General features: G+C 48.6%; 1 protein-coding gene across 1 annotated transcript in view; it reads right to left on the bottom strand.

The window, feature by feature from the left end:
* The window catches only part of SCN10A (sodium voltage-gated channel alpha subunit 10), a 93,000-nt gene that overhangs the window by 50,322 nt on the left and 24,975 nt on the right, over window positions 1–17,703 (bottom strand). The window contains 8 exon segments of the mRNA XM_029940880.1: window positions 4,819–4,930; window positions 7,233–7,526; window positions 10,129–10,299; window positions 11,001–11,198; window positions 11,342–11,483; window positions 14,827–14,893; window positions 15,314–15,507; window positions 15,716–15,744. Coding sequence (XP_029796740.1) covers window positions 4,819–4,930; window positions 7,233–7,526; window positions 10,129–10,299; window positions 11,001–11,198; window positions 11,342–11,483; window positions 14,827–14,893; window positions 15,314–15,507; window positions 15,716–15,744 — 1,207 coding nt within the window.

Raw genomic sequence — 17,703 nt, 5'->3', positions numbered from 1 at the left:
CCACGTTGCTCCAAATATGCTTTTAAAAACTTCCACACAAGAAACAAAAAAATCTTCCTTCAAAGCTACCTACATCCTGCTGTCATTTTCCATCTCTTCCCCTTGACAGGCAAACTTCTGAAAAATTTGTCTCTATACAATATGTCCTTCTCCACTGCCCCCCCTTCTTCAGTTTCCTCCCTACTCTGCCAATCCTCTTTTGCTCAGATCACCGAAGACATCCATGTGACTAAAGCCCTGGATTCTTTTGGGCTTCATCTTCCTTGATCTTCCTGCAGCATTGCCTCTTTTGACCTTTCTGCTCTTCCTGAAGGAATGCAGACTCTTGGTCTGTGTTGTATTCTTCTAGGTCTTCTCCTATTTGGGGCGTTCCTTCTCAGCCTCCTCTGCTGGCTCTGTGTCTTCTGCTCAATCACCAAACATGATAGTGTCTTTAGAGCTCTGCCCAGGTCTTCTCTTCTTACTCAACTCCTTCTGTGTCCTCTACCCCCCTTGCACCACTCCAAAATTACTATCTACATTCAAACAGCTTTACAATATGCCTCTCTAGGTCACCCTCATCTTCTAAGTCCCAGGCCCATTTCTTGTAAATCTGACTTCCTACTGGAAAGCCCTGCCTGGATGTCCCAAGGGCATCCAAAACCCACTCAATCCCAGACCCCACTGATGATCTTTCCACTCATCTTTCCCCGGTGAGCCCCCCTAACATGTTCCTTTTATGGGCTCTTGCAAAGTTGCTCATGACAGAACCGTGCAAAGCCCCAAGTCCTCAAGCTTCCATCTCTTAGGTCTTAAACCCTCCCATCTCCTATCACCCCCACTGCCACCACCCCAGGGTCCTGCCATCGCTCAGCTGGTTTCCTCCCAACCAGTTTCCTTGCCAAGATTCTTCCTTCTTAATTCCATTCTCTACACGTATTCAGAGTAACCTTTGTAAAATGCAAATGTAGCTCCCTTGCCTCCAATCCTTTAATGGCACCTCACTGCTTTTAGGATGAAGTCCAAGATCCTTAGTTTGGTGTAGAAAGTTCTGCAAGTCTGGCCCCAGTCCATCTCTCTATCCTTATTTTGAGCCCCTCTCCTCCTTGCTCTCTGTGTTCCTGCTACATCAAGCTTTTTCATTTCTTCAAATATTATGCTGTCTTCTGCCTTCCGCTTCAGAGATTTTGCTGTCCTTTCTGTTGGAATACTCCCCTAGCCCTGGGCCAACCGTACCATGTTCCCTTTAGCGTCCTGCACTTCTCCTTCGGGACACACGGCAGCCCAGTAAGAGTGTGTTCCGTGTCCCTCTCTCCCACTCAGAGACTGAGTTGTGCTCACGCTGTGCTCCTGCTTCTGGTCTTCTGCTCTGGACACCTGTCAAGTCCTTGCTTGTGTGTCAGGCATCACATGCCCTGAGCTCAGGGAACTGCCAACTTCTTATTGGCTTGGCCCAAACTTTCCCAGGCACGATCATCCCCAAAGAGGTGACCTCTGCATATGCCATCACAATCCCTGACAGTGCCGTGCCTCCCTCCTCTATCCTGTGAGTGTAGTGGTTACAGTGTCAGACCAGCGAAGATCACAGGTCACCTGCCCTATGCTCAAATACTTTGACCTCTTTGCCCTAATCTAGGGTTGTCTGTAGCCAGATTCTCTTAAAAATGGAAGTGTGGTCCCCTTCTTTTCCATCTATTCTCACAGCGTCTTCTTGAGGGGAAGTCTGTCCTACCTCAGAATATCTGACCATTCCTTCTCTTCCTGTTTACCAGTTCAGGTCATTGCAATTAGCACCACCCCCAAATGTCACCGTGGTACATCACTTTCATCCAGCAACAACTATTTGTTGAATGCCTGCTATATGCCACACATGGCTCTTTCACGTACCGGAAATCCACTCGTGACAAAACAGACACATCTCTGCCCTCATTTACAACTGAGGAACTAAGAATAGCCAACATCTGGGGCACCTGGGGGGCTCAGTCGGTTAAGCATCTGACTCTTGATTTCAGCTCAGGTCATGATTTCACAATTTGTGAGATTGAGCTCACGTTGTGTTATGTGCCGAAAGCACAGAGCCTGCTTGGGGTTCTTTCTCTCCTGGTCTCTCTGCCCCTCCCCCCAAATAAATAAATAAATAAATAAATAAATAAATAAATAATATTTAAAAGAGAGAGAATAGCCAACATCTGCTGAGTATTTATCAAGTGCCAGTCATGGATCTAAGCACTTGACTTATGCTAACCCACTTAATCCTTATAAAACACGAGAAGATAAATACCTATTCGCCCTTTCACAGGTTAGGCACCTGAAGCACGGAGGAGTTCATGGAGCTCCAAAGTGGCACAGCTGGCCCAAAGTGGCAGAGCCAGGATGTCAGGCTCCAGGGTCTGTGTTCTTAACTATTAGCCTCTGTTGCTTCTCGTTTCTGGGAGTGACAGTAAGTAGGAGATGGAGGTCTCTCGATTCTGAGACCTCTTTTGCTCTTATCTGAATTGGGATGTGTTTAGAACATTCCTTTTTTTCATTCCTGTCTCATTCCTGCTCACTACACTGCATTGGCCATTCATCTGTCTTGGAACTCTGTCCCCTAGGTTCTCATAAGGCTGCTTCTCTGACTTCATTGATATTTCTGGTCTCCTTAGAGAGAATGGCCTTCCGCACCCACCTTATCTGAAATGCCCCCTGCAGCCCTCTCTCCTCCGCCTCCTACTTACTGTCACTCCCTGAGTATCTGTGTTTGTTTACACACCTCGCCCCCGAATGCAGATCCCATGTGTGCATGCTTCTTCCCTGTTCACCACTGAATTCCCAGCACCGGAGCGATGCCAGACACATAGCAGGTGTCGGGCAAAGGCTTGCTGAAGAGTAAATAAATGAAAAAAAAAAAAAGAGGAGGAGGAGGAAGCTTGATAATTCTGGGGGATAAATGAAAAAGCAAGCTGTTTGTATTTAACATTAACTGTCTGATGGCTAAGAGCAAAAAGGAAAAAGAATCCAAGTAAGCCACCTGGCCAACAAAAACCACGGGCACAGTAGCATGGTTAGACTCTAGGCAGCCACGAAAAATGTTAGGCATGCAGACGCTATTACAATGAAAAATGATTTTTAAATAATGAGGATAAATAATATGAGAGAAATGTACACACTGTTGTTACTGAAATGTGTACACATTTCACAAAACACAAGAAAAGTAACTTGAGGGTCTTACCCCCATAATTGAATTCAATGTATACCACAAGTCCCCTACCTGGAGACCTTGTCTTGGTTAATTCAGTGTTCGCTACTACTTCACTATCTGAAGTGGCATCTGAGTTCTGGGGAGCCGAGGATCGGTGGAGTGTCGAGCTGGGCCTTGCTCATTGTCAAGGATAGTTTACTTGAGTCATCGTAGTTCCCATGTGGTCTCGGTGGGAGAACCACAGAGATGGCGGTTCCCACCTCCGGCTCGCCTCCTTCCATGGCCCTCAAGTGGGGCAAGGTCATCCCCTCGCCACTTTCCTCTGTGCAGGCTGGAGGGCACTCTCTGAAGCTACCTCTCTCTATCCTGGAGGTCACCTTCTCTACCCCGGAGGTCACCTGTGCCCTACTGTACAGTTTCGGTGCCATGCTGGGCATGTGGGTCTTGTTCTAAGACTTGCCACCTCTCACTTTACCTAGAAACTAAGGCATAGAGTGTTTTCAAATCCCTCAAACATCTTTTTTTTTGGTTTCCTTTTTGGTTTCACCATGCCCTCCTGCACAGTTAGGAGTCAGTCCGGGGCTGGGAGGGGAGCACACAGAGCCCTCTCTCAGGGACACACCAGCACCTACGGTCCCCCTCCCTCCCTCAGCCCAGTACGTGTTAAATTTGTCTAGGGGAGGTACAGAGCCGGGCAAGACGAAGGGCAGATCTCACATGCCCTGATGCAAAGCGAAGGCCAGATAGGAAGACACGCCTTCTACAAGACACAGTCATGCTCCTTGTGTGTCACGTGACAAAGCCCGGTGCCCGGGTCTTCCTCCAGCCCCGGCTTGATGTAAGCAGCTGAAACTCAGACACGTCCCTGGGGAGGCTGAGTGGGCTTCCGTTTGATTGATCGAGCCCTGAATTAACAAGAATTTAGTTAAATTGGCTGATTAATTTACTTAAATTATCTTCCAATGCTCAGCATAATGTGGGCTTGAGACAAAAATTAAGTTCTAACCGTCCAAGTTACAACCAAGAAAAATGACAGGATGATTTCACCATATGTGAAAATTAAGGACTGTAAAATTTCTTGCATACCTGAGGGGGCTTGAAATTCTCGGGTGCCTGCCAGATCACTTTCTAAAATTTAGTTTGATGAATACATATGAGGCTGAGGCTAATTTAAACAAGAGATGAATAGGGCGTCTCAAATTCATTGGATTCTATTGTTTTCGAAAAATTATCCACATTAAAAAAAAACACATTGAGGGGTGCCTGGTGGCTCAGTCGGTTAAATGTCTGACTTCTGCTCAGGTCATGATCTCACAGTTTGTGGGTTCGAACCCTGCATTGGGCTCTGTGCTGACAGCTCAGAGCCTGGAGCCTGCTTCCAATTCTGTGTCTCCCTCTCTCTCTGCCCCTCTCCTGCTCATGCTGTCTCTTTCTCTCTCAAAAGATAAATAAACATTAAAAATTAAAAAAAATTAAAAAAACAAAAAACCCACATTGATAAAGAGCGATGGGACCAAAGGCGTAAGAAAGAGGAGTACTCAGGACCCCAGGACACAGATGGGAGGTGTATCTGACGCAGGTTTGGGGCATCCCCTCTGCTGCTCAAACGCAGACTCATCACAGCACAGTTTACGGATGTTCCAAAGAGCAGTACTTACCCTCAAGGACAGAGGTCATGATGCTGACAACACTCATTGCCCGTTGGGCCCGGAAAGGTTCGCTCAGGTATTCTGCTGACAAGAACGTCTTCTTCTGTTCTGCATCAGATGCCTGCTGGGACACAAACCGTCAGGATACTCCCCCACCGGAAGCCATCAGGGGCAAAGATGGGTCACCCAGCCTCTTACTGGCCCGTCTCATGTGGTTGTGAGTTGCCTGGGGAAGCTATGATCCACTGCCCCTGTGCTTTGGGAAACGGGGCTGCTTCCTGAACTTGGGGTAAGAGCTTAGGCACGAGGACCAGGACACAGAAACGGGGGTGCAAGCAGAGCTTAGGTTTGTAGCCAACGTAACCTGCGGTCCCCTGAGGGACCGAGGACGGAGTCCCTGGACCCCAGCGTGGGAGCGGGCTGCCTCACGGGGCTCTGAGGTTGCTACTAAAGGGAAGTGACAACTGCGGGGGCAGCAGGTCAGGCGTCATTCCAAGACTTCGTCTGGGCTGCGCGTCTGGTGTTCACACAGATTTCCTCTCCCGGGACAGGCTATTTTGACCTCCCTTCTGATAGGCCCACGTCTCTCCCCAACACACAGCTTAGTTCCAGTTCCACACGGTCTTGTTCTTTCTGAGGGAGTATTTGTGTGTCTTGATTCTCTGGTATTAGTTGTTTGACACAGTCCTTTTGAGCCTTCCGTCTTTGGGCCTTCCCGGGAAGTTCTGTCTGAGTTCTGTGCACTAACTCCAGTCACATACTACCCCAGATGTGGGGAGTTCGGGGCCCACAGCAGCTGATTCTGGTGCTGCCCAAACCTTCGGAATCCAATTTCAACAAGCATGAGCGCACACCATGGTGAAGTTTATAGGGAGAGAGGACTTCAATACGTATGAAGACCGTTCAGAAGGTTTTCCACCACGAGGACTCAACAAGAGATGCTAGCAGCTCTTATTTTCAGGCGAATGTGTATCAGTGCAGGCACTTTATGATTCCATTTAATCCTCACCTATTTATAAACCTTTTCAATGGGAGAGTTGGAGGCTTGAAGAATTTAAGGGGCTTGTTACAGGTGACTCAGCTGGTAAATGGCAAACCTGTGATTGACACCCACATCCGTGTGACACAGAATGGCTTAAAGAGGTAATCTTACACTAGCCAAATAACTTAACTAAAATGAATCCAAGTCAGAATATCTAAGAAAGTGTTAATCTAGGGAGGAATTCTTGAATGTATTTTCTAGAGTGTTAAAGCACCTTCAAGAGAGGCCAACAGGTTAGCTTTACTTTTGGAGTCTGTGTTGATGACTCTTTGTTGGCTCTTGGAGATCCACTCTCCACCTTCTCTACCCTGCTTTGCGCCAGGGGGAGGTGGCCAGTACCCTCTCATCCTGGTCAGGCTTGGCCACTGGGAGGCACAGACAGAAGACCAGAGTCTGGAAGGAGACGGCTGCCCCCTGGCTTCTTCCCTGCTGGGCTGTGGTGGATCTCCCACCTGGATCACAAGTTCTGTGGGGCCACCCAGCTCTTGCTGGGCTCCGGTTCTGCTCCTTCCCCTCACCTCTTCAGCCCACTGTTGCTCATCTCTAAGTGCCTCACTGTCCCTTCTTAGTTCAGAGCCCAGTGCATACCTCTCCCCCGCTTCCCCGTCGGCGTGGTATCTGTTTCTTGCTGGGATCACATGGCATCCAGCCAGAGACGGAGCTAAGGTAGCCCTGTAGGACTTATCTAAGCCAATAAAGCCATATCCTGCTTAGTTTACAAGTCTGTTTGCAAACTGCTCTGGGTGCCTGGCTAGCCAGAGAGGGCAAATGAAAAACACTAGAAGCATCGTTACTGAAACTAAAGGGAGAGCTCAAATTAAATCACAGCTCTCAATCCAATGTGGAGTCCCTGGTTTGCCATTGCCCTCCGCGATTATTCTATTAGGAATGCTTGTCAGTTAGTCACTGTTGCCTAATTTGTACATTTTGGCAAGTTATTGCTTCTGTGAGTGAAGCAAGGGGTACTTGCTTCTGCTAATATCTGTCCAGGGCGCCGCCCAAGATTTCTCTGCGTCCCATGTGCCAAACCCAGCATAGTTTGCAGAGAGCTCTGTGCCGAGAGAGAACCTTCCCTTTTCCTCATACCCATCCAGGGAACAGGCAGGCCTGTTTCTAAAACAGTGGTAGTGAGTGGAGACAGAGGAGACCTGAACAAAAATGGGGGGGGGGGCAGCTGGAAAATAATTTGTATTTTTGTACTAAAGAGTAAACCAGAAAACTTGTTTGACCTCAGGCTCACCTACCTTGTCTGTAAAATGGGGGGAGTGGGGAAATGTTGGACACAATATTGGGTAAAGGAGCCTTCGTGGGTGACACTCAGTGTCCCTTGGCCTTCACCTGGAGGGCAGCTCAAGAGAGTCTGGAGCATTGACTGACTTACCGAGACTTCGAGGCCTCCAGGAGCAAGCTCACCGGTGGGCACCGTGCAATGTCCATCTTCTCCATGTCCTGAGCCAGGGTTGGAGGGCTGAGGCAGCGGACTCCTAGGGAAGGGACCTTGCTGGCCGGCACTCCCACCCAGCAGCAGGGAGCCCCGATGACTGTCACGGTCTCCAGGGAAGACTCCATCATCCGTGGCCCCCTCAGGGAAGGAGGGATCTTGGCAAGGGGCCCGGAAATGGAACATACTGCCGTGGCTAGGCCTGCGCCTCCCGGAGGTGATGCCTAGGAAAGACTGGGCATTGCCCCAGAGGAGCAGGAAAAAATGCAGGCTGGAAGCTCATCTTGGAAGCATATCTGGAGCTCAACACTTCCTCCACCCACTCCTATTTCCCTGCTCTTATTCTCATGAACTTGCAGAAAAAAAATTAAAGACACAGATCTAAGGGGTATTCTAGGTAAACATGGGAAGAGAACAGGGGAAAAGAGTGTTTTTGACATGGCCTGGGAAAAGGCCAGGAGAGTAAGAGATTACAGGGTGCTTAAGATCAGCAAGTAGGTCATGATGGCTGAGGATTTCAGAAGACCATCTCGTCACCCAGAGGAGTGAGCTGTTTGCCGGCCGTAGCCCACGGGACTGGACAAAACTGTCTTAAATTCCCTGCTCCACAAGGAAAGCTGTGACCTAAGGAGACTGTTATGCACACCAGCACTGGAACAAGCTCAGTAAATGGTTGTTGAATGAACAGGTGCACTTTACTGTCTGGAAATGGGGTTCTGCAATTCCTTAGATCCAGCCCGTACAAAAGTGAGAGTTTGTGTTGTGCAGGAGACCAGAGCTTTGTAATGTAATGAGCTTCCAGGATCCCCTGAGGCAAACTTTGAATAGTCAACAATGGGGAGAGTTGCAGCCTAATTTCCTGGAAGAATCACGCCATTCCTCCAGATCAATAAACGTTTCCCATCAAAACCTTCCACTGAGGGACCGGCGAGCCTTATGGTTGGCAGAGAAGAGGCGCTAATTCCCAGGCCCGCAGTCCCTGGAGGGCGCGTGCGCTGGCGTGGCCCGTGCCAGTCCCCACTGCGGGGCCCGCCCGGAACAAGCTTTAAGTCCTGCTCTAGGCGATGTGAACTGTTTCTAAAGATCTACACACCGACTTCCTACCAAACTTGGTCATGCTGCTGCATGGCTCCCCCTTCCTTACTTCCTCTTGTCTAGTAAACCACCAAAGATGGGACATCTTGTCCTTTAGAGTTCTCCTTACGTATCCCCCTGTCCTACAGAACCACAGTTCCCTTTCTGGATTATTTGGAGCCTGACACTGTGCAGCAACTATCATTGCAATCCTGGTACCGTAAACAGAGCATTCTTTGCCTAGAATCTATGTCCGAGGATTATGAAACTCATAAAATCCCACAAATCCTTCCCACTTTGGAAGTAAAGGAGAGGAGTTAGCAAATCCTTATGAAAAAGGGGGCGGCCAACTTATTTGCAGTTGGGCAGTAAGCAAACCAACGAAAAAAACAAGAAGAAAATTTTGGTCCCATGTGTGACAGGGGGTGCTTCCTTGGCCACCAATTAATATTTCAGGATTTGCCTATGTGACAAATGGTGGGCAATGACTTCTGAATCTAAGCACTAGACGTCTCTTAAAATGCATTGTCCAAGCAGGCCGACTGATGTTCCGCAGGTTCCCTGAAATCTTTGCTCTGTCTCTTCTAGTTTGCTACCCCCAACCTCTCACCCATTGCTGATGGTTAGCAAATGACTTTATATAAAAACTGCTATGGTCTGTTTGCTACAGGAATGCCCCTGGGAAAGGAGAAAGGGGATGCTCTTGAATGAATTCCAATCTTTTAGTTAGCATTAAGCAAGTGCCCAAATGGTGCCTCCCTGCTTTTGCAAATCTACAGTATATTTTAAACCTGGAAAATACTCCCCCCCCCAGTCCTCAATTATTAGAGGAACTCCTACTCACTATTTTTCATTTCAATGATCTTCTCCTCCATGAAGTCTTTCCTGATACACCTCCACCCCCATAAGAGTGGATGCTTCTTCTGCTATTCCCAAAATACCATGTATGTTTCCCTAATATATACATAGAACACAGTGGTTTATGTATTTGCCTCTCCCACCAAATGGGAAATGGACCATTAATCATCTCTTTACATCATGAACCTAGTATTGTTGAATTAACAAGAGACAGAGGTGGTGGGAGAAACGTGGTGAGCAAAGGGAATATTAGAGTGAGATGTAGAAGACTTGAGTGGTGGACAGAATTGTTACAGGGTCCGGTGAGCTACAGAAGTTGTTCCTAGGCTGGACTGTATCACAGAGATGGGGGCTGTAATCTTCTTTGCCAACAACCAGTGAGAGTTTGGGTTGTGGGGACTGAGGCAAGAAGTCAGAAAGAAGCTTGTAAATTATACCAGCACCACAAACAGAATTGCAGATCAGAGTGTTAGAAGGAAGCTAACACTTCCCTTCCTGTCCACACACCTCAAGATCGGCATATCCAATATGGGATCCCCGCTTTCCTTACAGACCTGGTTTCTTCCTCCAGTGCTACTGCCTTAGAATCACCACCCATCTGATTGCCCAATTTTGAACACTGGGGGTCATTTTGGACTCTTCTCTTCTTTTTTCACATTCCAGAGTCCCCATATCATTGTCCCTACCCCCAGTAAAAGAATCCACGCCTTTTCCATATCCATAATGCCCCTGTCCTGGTTTAGGCCACCATTCTGTGGGTGATCGATGTGCTGTCTGGATTACTAAAGCATTCTCATCTTGAGCCTCCTGCTGTCTCCTTGTTACAGACCTCTTCCCGGTCCAACCTATTGTCCCTGGCAACCGCAAAGGTGGGTAATCTTAGAGCACAAACTTGAGCTCCTACCATCCTGCGTTGGTTGTAAGGATCAGACTGGAGGGATTTGTTGTCATCTGTGGAGCCCTCTGACATCCTTGGCTTCATCCTGTGCATTCTCTCACTGACATTTTTGGAGGCTAAGGGTGACCCATCGTGGGAATGGAGAGAAGCCGTGTCAATCCCCAGTGCCGCCAGCACCTGAAGAGAGAGAAGCAGCTGCGGCCAACAGTATGTGACTGAGCTTCGCATGAATGTGGCCCTCAGACAGGTCCCAGAGGTGGGGGCATCTAGAACAGAGGAGGTCAGGAGCAGGACCTGAGTGGTGGTGGGACTGGGGCCTGGCAGGAAGAGCCGCCTCTGGGTCGTCTGGTTCACTTACACCCTGCAGTGCGCCAGCTGGGGCCCCGCCCAGCGCCCTTTAACCGGGTCAGTACCCTCAGCTCCAGCAGCTCGAGTGCCAGCGGCTAACGGGTCACCGCTACGCTCTCTGCGGGATAGTTCCTTTGATTGTACACTTGGCTGGGGCAGGGACAGGAGTATAAAATGCCAGCCCTCTTGCCTCAAGAAAGGGCTAATTTTGTGGTACAAGTCAGGCCCCAGAACTCTGCATGGGATCAGGCTGGAAGTGGCTAAGGCCACTCTCTTGTTTAATTCGTCTCCTGTCCTATCCCGCCTCCTTCCTTCTCCCTTTCCTGAGAGCATGCCCAATAAATCACTTGCACAGCATCTTGATTCAGGTTCTTTTTTGAGACAACCTGACCTAAGATGGTGCTTAAGTACAATAAATCGTTCTTACAGTTCCTTAGGATGACAGCCGTGATGTAAGTGGCTTGCCCAGACCCCTGCCCAGGAAAGGGCAGCGTGCGGCAGACTTCACAAACCATCCACCCCTCACAGACCTCCTGCTCCTTCCGGAGCGTCTCAAGGGCCTCCTGGAACTTTTTCTCCTTGGCTTCAATTTCATCAATGGTTGCCTGGTTCTGCTCCTCATAAGCCATGGTGACCACAGCCAAGATCAAGTTGACCAGGTAGAAAGACCCCAGGAAGATGACCAGCACGAAAAAGACCATATACATTTTCCCAGAAGCCCTCAGGGTCTGCAGATTCAAGAGAAAGAGGAGAAATCTGTATCCAGACTAAATGGGCCCCTGACATTGCCAGGCTGCTCCAAGAAAAATGTAGGCATGCACTTGACTCCCCAGCCTCCAACCATGTCTGTAGGGAGACATAGACTCAGTACCTGCTGGTAGAGGCGTTCCCAGGAATCCTGTGTCATGAGGCGGAACAGTGACAGGAAGGCCCAAGCAAAGGAATCAAAGCTGGTGTAGTTGAAATCTGGGTTTTTAGATGTTTTAAGACAGAAATAACCTTCAGGGCAGTGGCTGCAGCAAGAATAGAGAAGGTCATCAATGGCGCAGCCCCTTCCCACCCTCCGTTTATTGGGGCCAAGGCAGCCCAGGGCTGTAGGAAGACCATAGGGTTTGAAATCAAAGATTGGAATTGAAGGCCTGGCCTCCCTTTATTAGTTGAATGACCTTGATCTCTTTAAGGCTCACTTTAGAGTTTCATCCAAAGGGGTATGGGCAGGGAAGGCCAGCTGACTGCCCACACAGGACCCCACGAGGTGGCAAACTATTTGCAAGTTCATACTAGAGGAGGGTGAGTCAGTATCAGTAATGCAGACCTAAAACCTGAGCCGTTTGCCCTCACCTAACAACCTGTCCATCAAAGGAATCACATTAGTCAAGTTCACTCCCCAATTATTTGTAATAATGAAAATGACACTTTCATTTACTGAGGACTTACCGTGTGCCCCTCTCTCTCCTAAGTGCTTTTCAAATGCTGTAATTTAATTATCTTAACTATCCTTTCTTACCCATGAGGAAGCTGAGGTTCAGAGAAGGGAAGTCAGTCGCCTAAAACCATACAGATGCCAATATATTTATTTAAAAGGAGAAATATAACTGTCAAGTAGCCTATGGAGACTGACTAACGAAGGAAGGCCAAATCGAGGATGACCACGTGGGGAGTACTGAGGTGGGCAGTGCTGGGCTGCCTCTTTACTCTCTCACGATAAGGAAGTAACTTGTAAAGAAGTATCTCTAAGCTCAGGCACGGGACGTGCTCTCGCCCGCCCCAGTGGAACGGCTCTGCTGAGAAAATGTAACTCCTTGCTTGGAGTTTGGGACTCGCTGTGCCTCCACCAACACCAGTCTCAGGGGCTGTCCTTCTCCAGACATCCATGCAAACACACAATCCTGGGACCCATACCATTGATTAGGGTCCCAGCAACTTGCCTATAATGAGTCCCAATTCTATCTTGGTTCTATTTGTGAGCTCCTAGACTCTATAGGCCCACATTTAAAGACAGAGTCTTTTGTTTTGCTCTCTGAAGGAGCTAATCAACCCATTACCTGTAGATTTGCTAGTTAACTCCAAGGGTAGCCTTATGGCTACGTCTTCCATTAAGCCGCACTTCAGCTGCTACACATCTAGATGAACTACTCTGAGAATTAAATGAGACCACAGTACAAAGGTTCTTGCATAGTGCTTTCAGCATAATCAATAATGTATGTAAAATGCAGATTAAAATCCCCGTTATTTTTAACCTGCATTCACCAAACGAATGGGCTGAAAGAACATATGTGAAAGAATGCCGGAAATCATGAAGTGTTTTCTAGCATTTGTTCTCCACCTTGAGACCCCAGGTTCTCCTCTCGCAGTGCCACTGGTCAGTGTGGACCTTTGCTCAGGGCCCAGGATGCAGGTTCTGTCTTCACAGGATGCCCTTCAAGGCCTGCTCCCCACCATCCTGAACTGGCTTCTCTTGCCTTCCCAGCCCTATCCACTCCTTTATCTCCTGGTCAGGTCCTGCCCAGCAGGATGTCTGGCCCTTTTCGGAGCTGGGTTGAAGGGGGGCCATAGGCGGACTCCATAACTTTACTGCAGATAGTGCTTGGGCTACTCTGAGGCGATTGCCGTAAGAAATGCCATTATCTGGACAAGAAAAGGAATTGAGGGGGCCTTCAGTTTAGATTTAAGCCAAAGGCAAATGATATCAGAACAATGCTATTCCTGAGCCAAAGGAGCAAGTGCCATGTGCATTTGTGAAGAAAGAGGCCAAGGAGCCGATGTTGATCAAATTCTCTGTCTCCATCCTCAGCTCTGAGATTGCTTTTCTTAGTGAGCGGATTAAGGCAAAGCTCTATACAGGAATCACCCAGCTCCACTTGGACAATATGGAGTTGTTAGCCATTCAGGGAGGGGGGTCATTTGGGATCAGGACTCCATATCTCCAACTATAGAGATGGGAAGGATGAGCCTTGCTGATCTGTGGACTGAACTCTTTCTGCTCATGCCTAATCCAGTGGTCAAAGCCGCAGGCAAACTTGAGGAGACACCTAGCCCTTTGCTTGGTCTCACATTCTGTTCTGCCACCTGGAATGGCCTCCCTCCAAACCGCCTCCTCTTCAACCAAACTGGAGACATCCTGCCTGCCCTTCAGTGCTCACCTCAACCACCACCTCTAGGAAATCTTCCCTGACCTCCTTCCCTGCCTCCCACCATCACCTGGCTGTGTTTCCCCAATCATGGAGCCTCTAGCACAGCACTCTTTCCTCACCGGGTAGCATCTTTATGTATATGCATCAGAGCTCACAGACTGGCAGCTTGTAGGCTGAATTTGGCTTGCAGAAATATTTTGTTTGGCCCACAATATGTAGACATTTTTTGGGATTGGTAGCCAATGTTTGTAGTTGGGAGATTTCACATAAAAATCTAAATTCCTTATCTCTTTTAAAAGTTAGAAGAACTGGAAGCAATGGGCCACATTTCCATGTGGCAACCAAAAGCTGGCTTGAGGGGTGGCTGGCCTTTTAGACGGGGCACAAACTATCATTGCTCGGTTCCTACCCAGCCGAATCCTCTCATTTGTTGTTATGTATCTGGCCTCTGTAAGAATTTGAAATGGCGAAGTCTGATACATGGGTTTCTTCCTCTGTCATGTGTGGATAATAAAACCCATGCAATGGAGTTATGATAACTAAATGTAAAACATTCGACACAAAACATATTTAATAAATATTAGTTTCTTCCTGGGGTAGATTACCAAAATGGCCACAACTATTTCCCTGTCGGTATCCATGTCCCTTTCCAATAGGATGCTGCAGCTCCTCCGATCAAGAGGTACAGTTTATCTCCCCATCCCTTGGATTTGCAGCGGTCAGTAGAATGCAATAGAAGTGACACTGTATCTCTTCTAAACCTAGGTCTCAAGAGACTGCATACTTGCCCTCTTTCTCTTGGCACTCTGCCTATGCCATGAGAATAAGACCAGGCTGACATGCTAGGGAATAAGAGCACCTGGAACAAAGAAGCTGCTGCAGCTGAGACCAGCTAGACTTGGCGGCTCCCGCTAATCTGTCCGTTATTCGCAAATGTCAATGCCAGAACACCAGGCTGGGCTCAGTTTAACATGTTGATGTGCAGAATCCTGAGCTAAGTAAATGGCTGGTGTTTTAAGCTACAAAAATATTGGGTTTATTTGTTACACGGCAAAAGCTAACTCATACACTCCCTCCCCATGAACCTGGGATGACAAAAGCCATGACGTATTCAAATCTACACTTTCCTTGGGGTCTGAAAACCAGTCCCTATCTAGAAAACGATAATGACAAGAGAAAGGACTGCCGGGCATTGGTGTTTTGTCATGGGATGGGCACTCACCCCGCATCAGATCCATTGCCACACAGTAAGGGATCAGAAGTGCCCGGCTTATTGTAGTAGTAATCTGCAGAAGAAAGGAAGGAGTGAGAGCCTGGCATATGGCTCTGAACCTGTTAGTTCAAGCCTGTGGGATAAGGCAACACTTCTTGAGTCTTCTGCCTGAGCAAGGTGCGTTCCCTTGGCTCTGTGCTCTCAGTGAGCACGCTGGGACATTTGGAAGGAGAAAAGTTCCATCTTGGGAAAGAAGAGCTGAGCAGTGACTCAGTCTGAGCCTCCCCCAGCAGAATGACTTGCACCCAGGTTCATAGCTCATTTCCTTGTAAATAGGACATGGGCAACAGAAAATGACGACCCAGAAGTAAAATATAGCTCAAGAGAACCATTTAAGCAGGAAAGAGGAATCAAAATATATTTCTATATAGGTTTGCAGGGGCTTCGCACTCCTTGCCAACCAGACCTTCATCCTCACGGCAGAAGTTCCACTCGTGTTTCCCAGAAGAGGAGTAATTGGCCGTCTCGTTGAGAGCTGTACAGTTCTTGACACACTTGTTCTTGAGGTTGCCCTTGAAGAGCTGCAGGCCCACCAAGGCAAAGACACTCAAGCAGAAGACAGTGAGGATGGTCACGTCCGCCAGTTTCTTCACCGAGTGGATCAGGGCTCCCACAATAACCTTCAGCCCTGTGGGAAGAGGATAACAGCATGTCCGCATGGATGAGGTACCACACGCAGAGAGCACTGGCATGTCTGCATCGGAACCATCCTATGCTTTCACTACGTAGAGGTGTGAGGCCCCTTACAAGCTCTGGGGCAGTCCCAAGCCCAGTTCCCCATCTGAACCTTGCAACAGCCCTAAGAGGGAGGCAGAGATTGTTGTCCCATTGTAAAGATGAGACAACTGAGACCCAAGTGATATATTTCTGATCATCATAAGGCGAATACACTTCTGAGAGTAGCAATTCAATTTTAAAAATCGTTGTTGAATACCTGGCATGTTTCGGGCACTAAATTAGACATGAGGCTGGTAACTCGACTCTAGCAATTTGACATCAGTTTTTCTGTCCTTACTGCAATTCTGGGAGGCAGCTTGAGGTTGGGGACACATGGACCTTTGTGTGTGTGTGTTGAGAGAGAGAGGGCAATGAGAGAGAGGGAGAAAGAGAGAGAGAGAGAGAGAGCGAGCGCTACAAGGGAGAACCAGAACCAGAAGGAGCTACCTTGGGGACAAGCACAGCTGACAGTAAAGTTGGGGTCTCTGCTTGTTTAAGGAGGGAGATTTGTGGTCATGGCAAATGAAATCAGCTTCTTTGAGAGAGTGGCTTCACAGGTAGCAGAAAGAGCTCTGAAGAGGGAAGCAAGTCTGGCACTGATCCTTGCCTTGTTATTTGGTTAACAAATAACCCACTGAGCACTGCCCGTGTTGGTCCCTGGGGAGGCAGCTGAGCAGACGCTGAGGCCCCGGCATGTGGTGGGACATTGCCTGACAAGCGAGAGGAATGCCATAGCATCATGGAGCAGGTGGGCACACACAGAGGCAACGCCTAACTGAAGCCTGGGGTGGGGATGAGGTGGGATGGGGTGGAGTGTGGGGAAGCAGGGGGAGAGTTTCCTGGAGAAGGTCAAGCCTTGGCAGAGCCCTGGGGAAGGAGTATTAGCTGAGTGAAGAGAGGAAGGACTCTTGGTAGAGGAGCAGCATGGCCAAAGGCTGGGAGCAAAGGCAGGGAGTATTTGTGGAACCACAGGAAGGTTCTGGAGCACGCTGCAAGATGGATCCAGGAGAGAGATGAGACAAGACAGGGAGTGCGGACAGGACAGGCCTTGTCAACAAGACTCGGGGTTTTCCTGGCTCAGGCTGGTGAGAGAGATACTAAGGGGCAGCACTAAGTGAGGCTTGTCCAGAAGTTGGCAAAGACTTTCCAATCCTTCTCTGCAGAGCTGGACCGAGAACGGTAGCAAGGACTTCACCCATATCCTGAGCGTTTCTGCTTTCCAGATGACAGCACGGATTCTGAGGGTGAGGGAGGGGGATGGTCCTGCAGGCCACAAGGCAGAAGCTGTCTCAGTGTTCTGCCTGGTCTCTGGCCTCACCATCCCCTACCAACCGAGTAGAGGATGAGGCATATCCCTGAGACACTGGTGACAATAGAGGTCTTGAAGGCCCCGTACGATGACCTTTGTGGACTGTTTTTGTTTCTGAATTCTCTGTAATCAAGAATTGACCAGGGGCGCCGGGGGTGGGGGGCTCGGTCAGTTAAGCTTCTGACCGACTTTGGCTCAGGTCATGATCTCACAGTCTGTGGGTTGGAGCCCCGCGTCCGGCCCTGTACTGACAGCTCAGAGCCTGGAGCCTGCCTCAGATTCTGTGTCTTCCTCTCTCCCTGCCCCTCCCCTGCTCGCTCTCTGTCTCTCTCTCTCAAAACAAAATAAAGACATAAAAACATTTTTTTAAAAGAATTGCCCAATTCTTTCCTCCTCTGTGGGTCCAAAGACAGGGTTGAAGCTCAGGGTTTCAGGTGTGTGGAAATGACAAACACACTCACTAGAGCCCAGGACTGCCTACTCCCTTTCTCCCTATTTCCAAGTTTACACCTGTGGTTTAGGATATAAATGGGAACCTCCAACTGGAGGCTTGTCTGAGCCCCATGACGGCAACATAAAATGAGGACATGGCTTCCTTGTCGTTATTGATGGTAAGACCATGAGGTCCTGTACACAGAGCATTGTCCTAGGAATTGGGACATTAGTGTCCAGGTCACACTTTGCCTCTTACTAGTGATGAGGACTTGGGATTGTGTTTTCTATTCTCTGGGCCTCAGTTACTTTGTCTTTTAAATGGGGACAACAGTTTGATTTGCAAAAATCAGAGAAGGGCATTAGGC

Source organism: Suricata suricatta, chromosome 5, assembly GCF_006229205.1.
Source record: "Suricata suricatta isolate VVHF042 chromosome 5, meerkat_22Aug2017_6uvM2_HiC, whole genome shotgun sequence".
Classification (NCBI taxonomy): Eukaryota; Metazoa; Chordata; class Mammalia; order Carnivora; family Herpestidae; genus Suricata; species Suricata suricatta.
The sequence above is the reverse complement of the archived record's forward strand: the minus strand, read 5'-3'. Positions and strand labels throughout refer to the sequence as shown.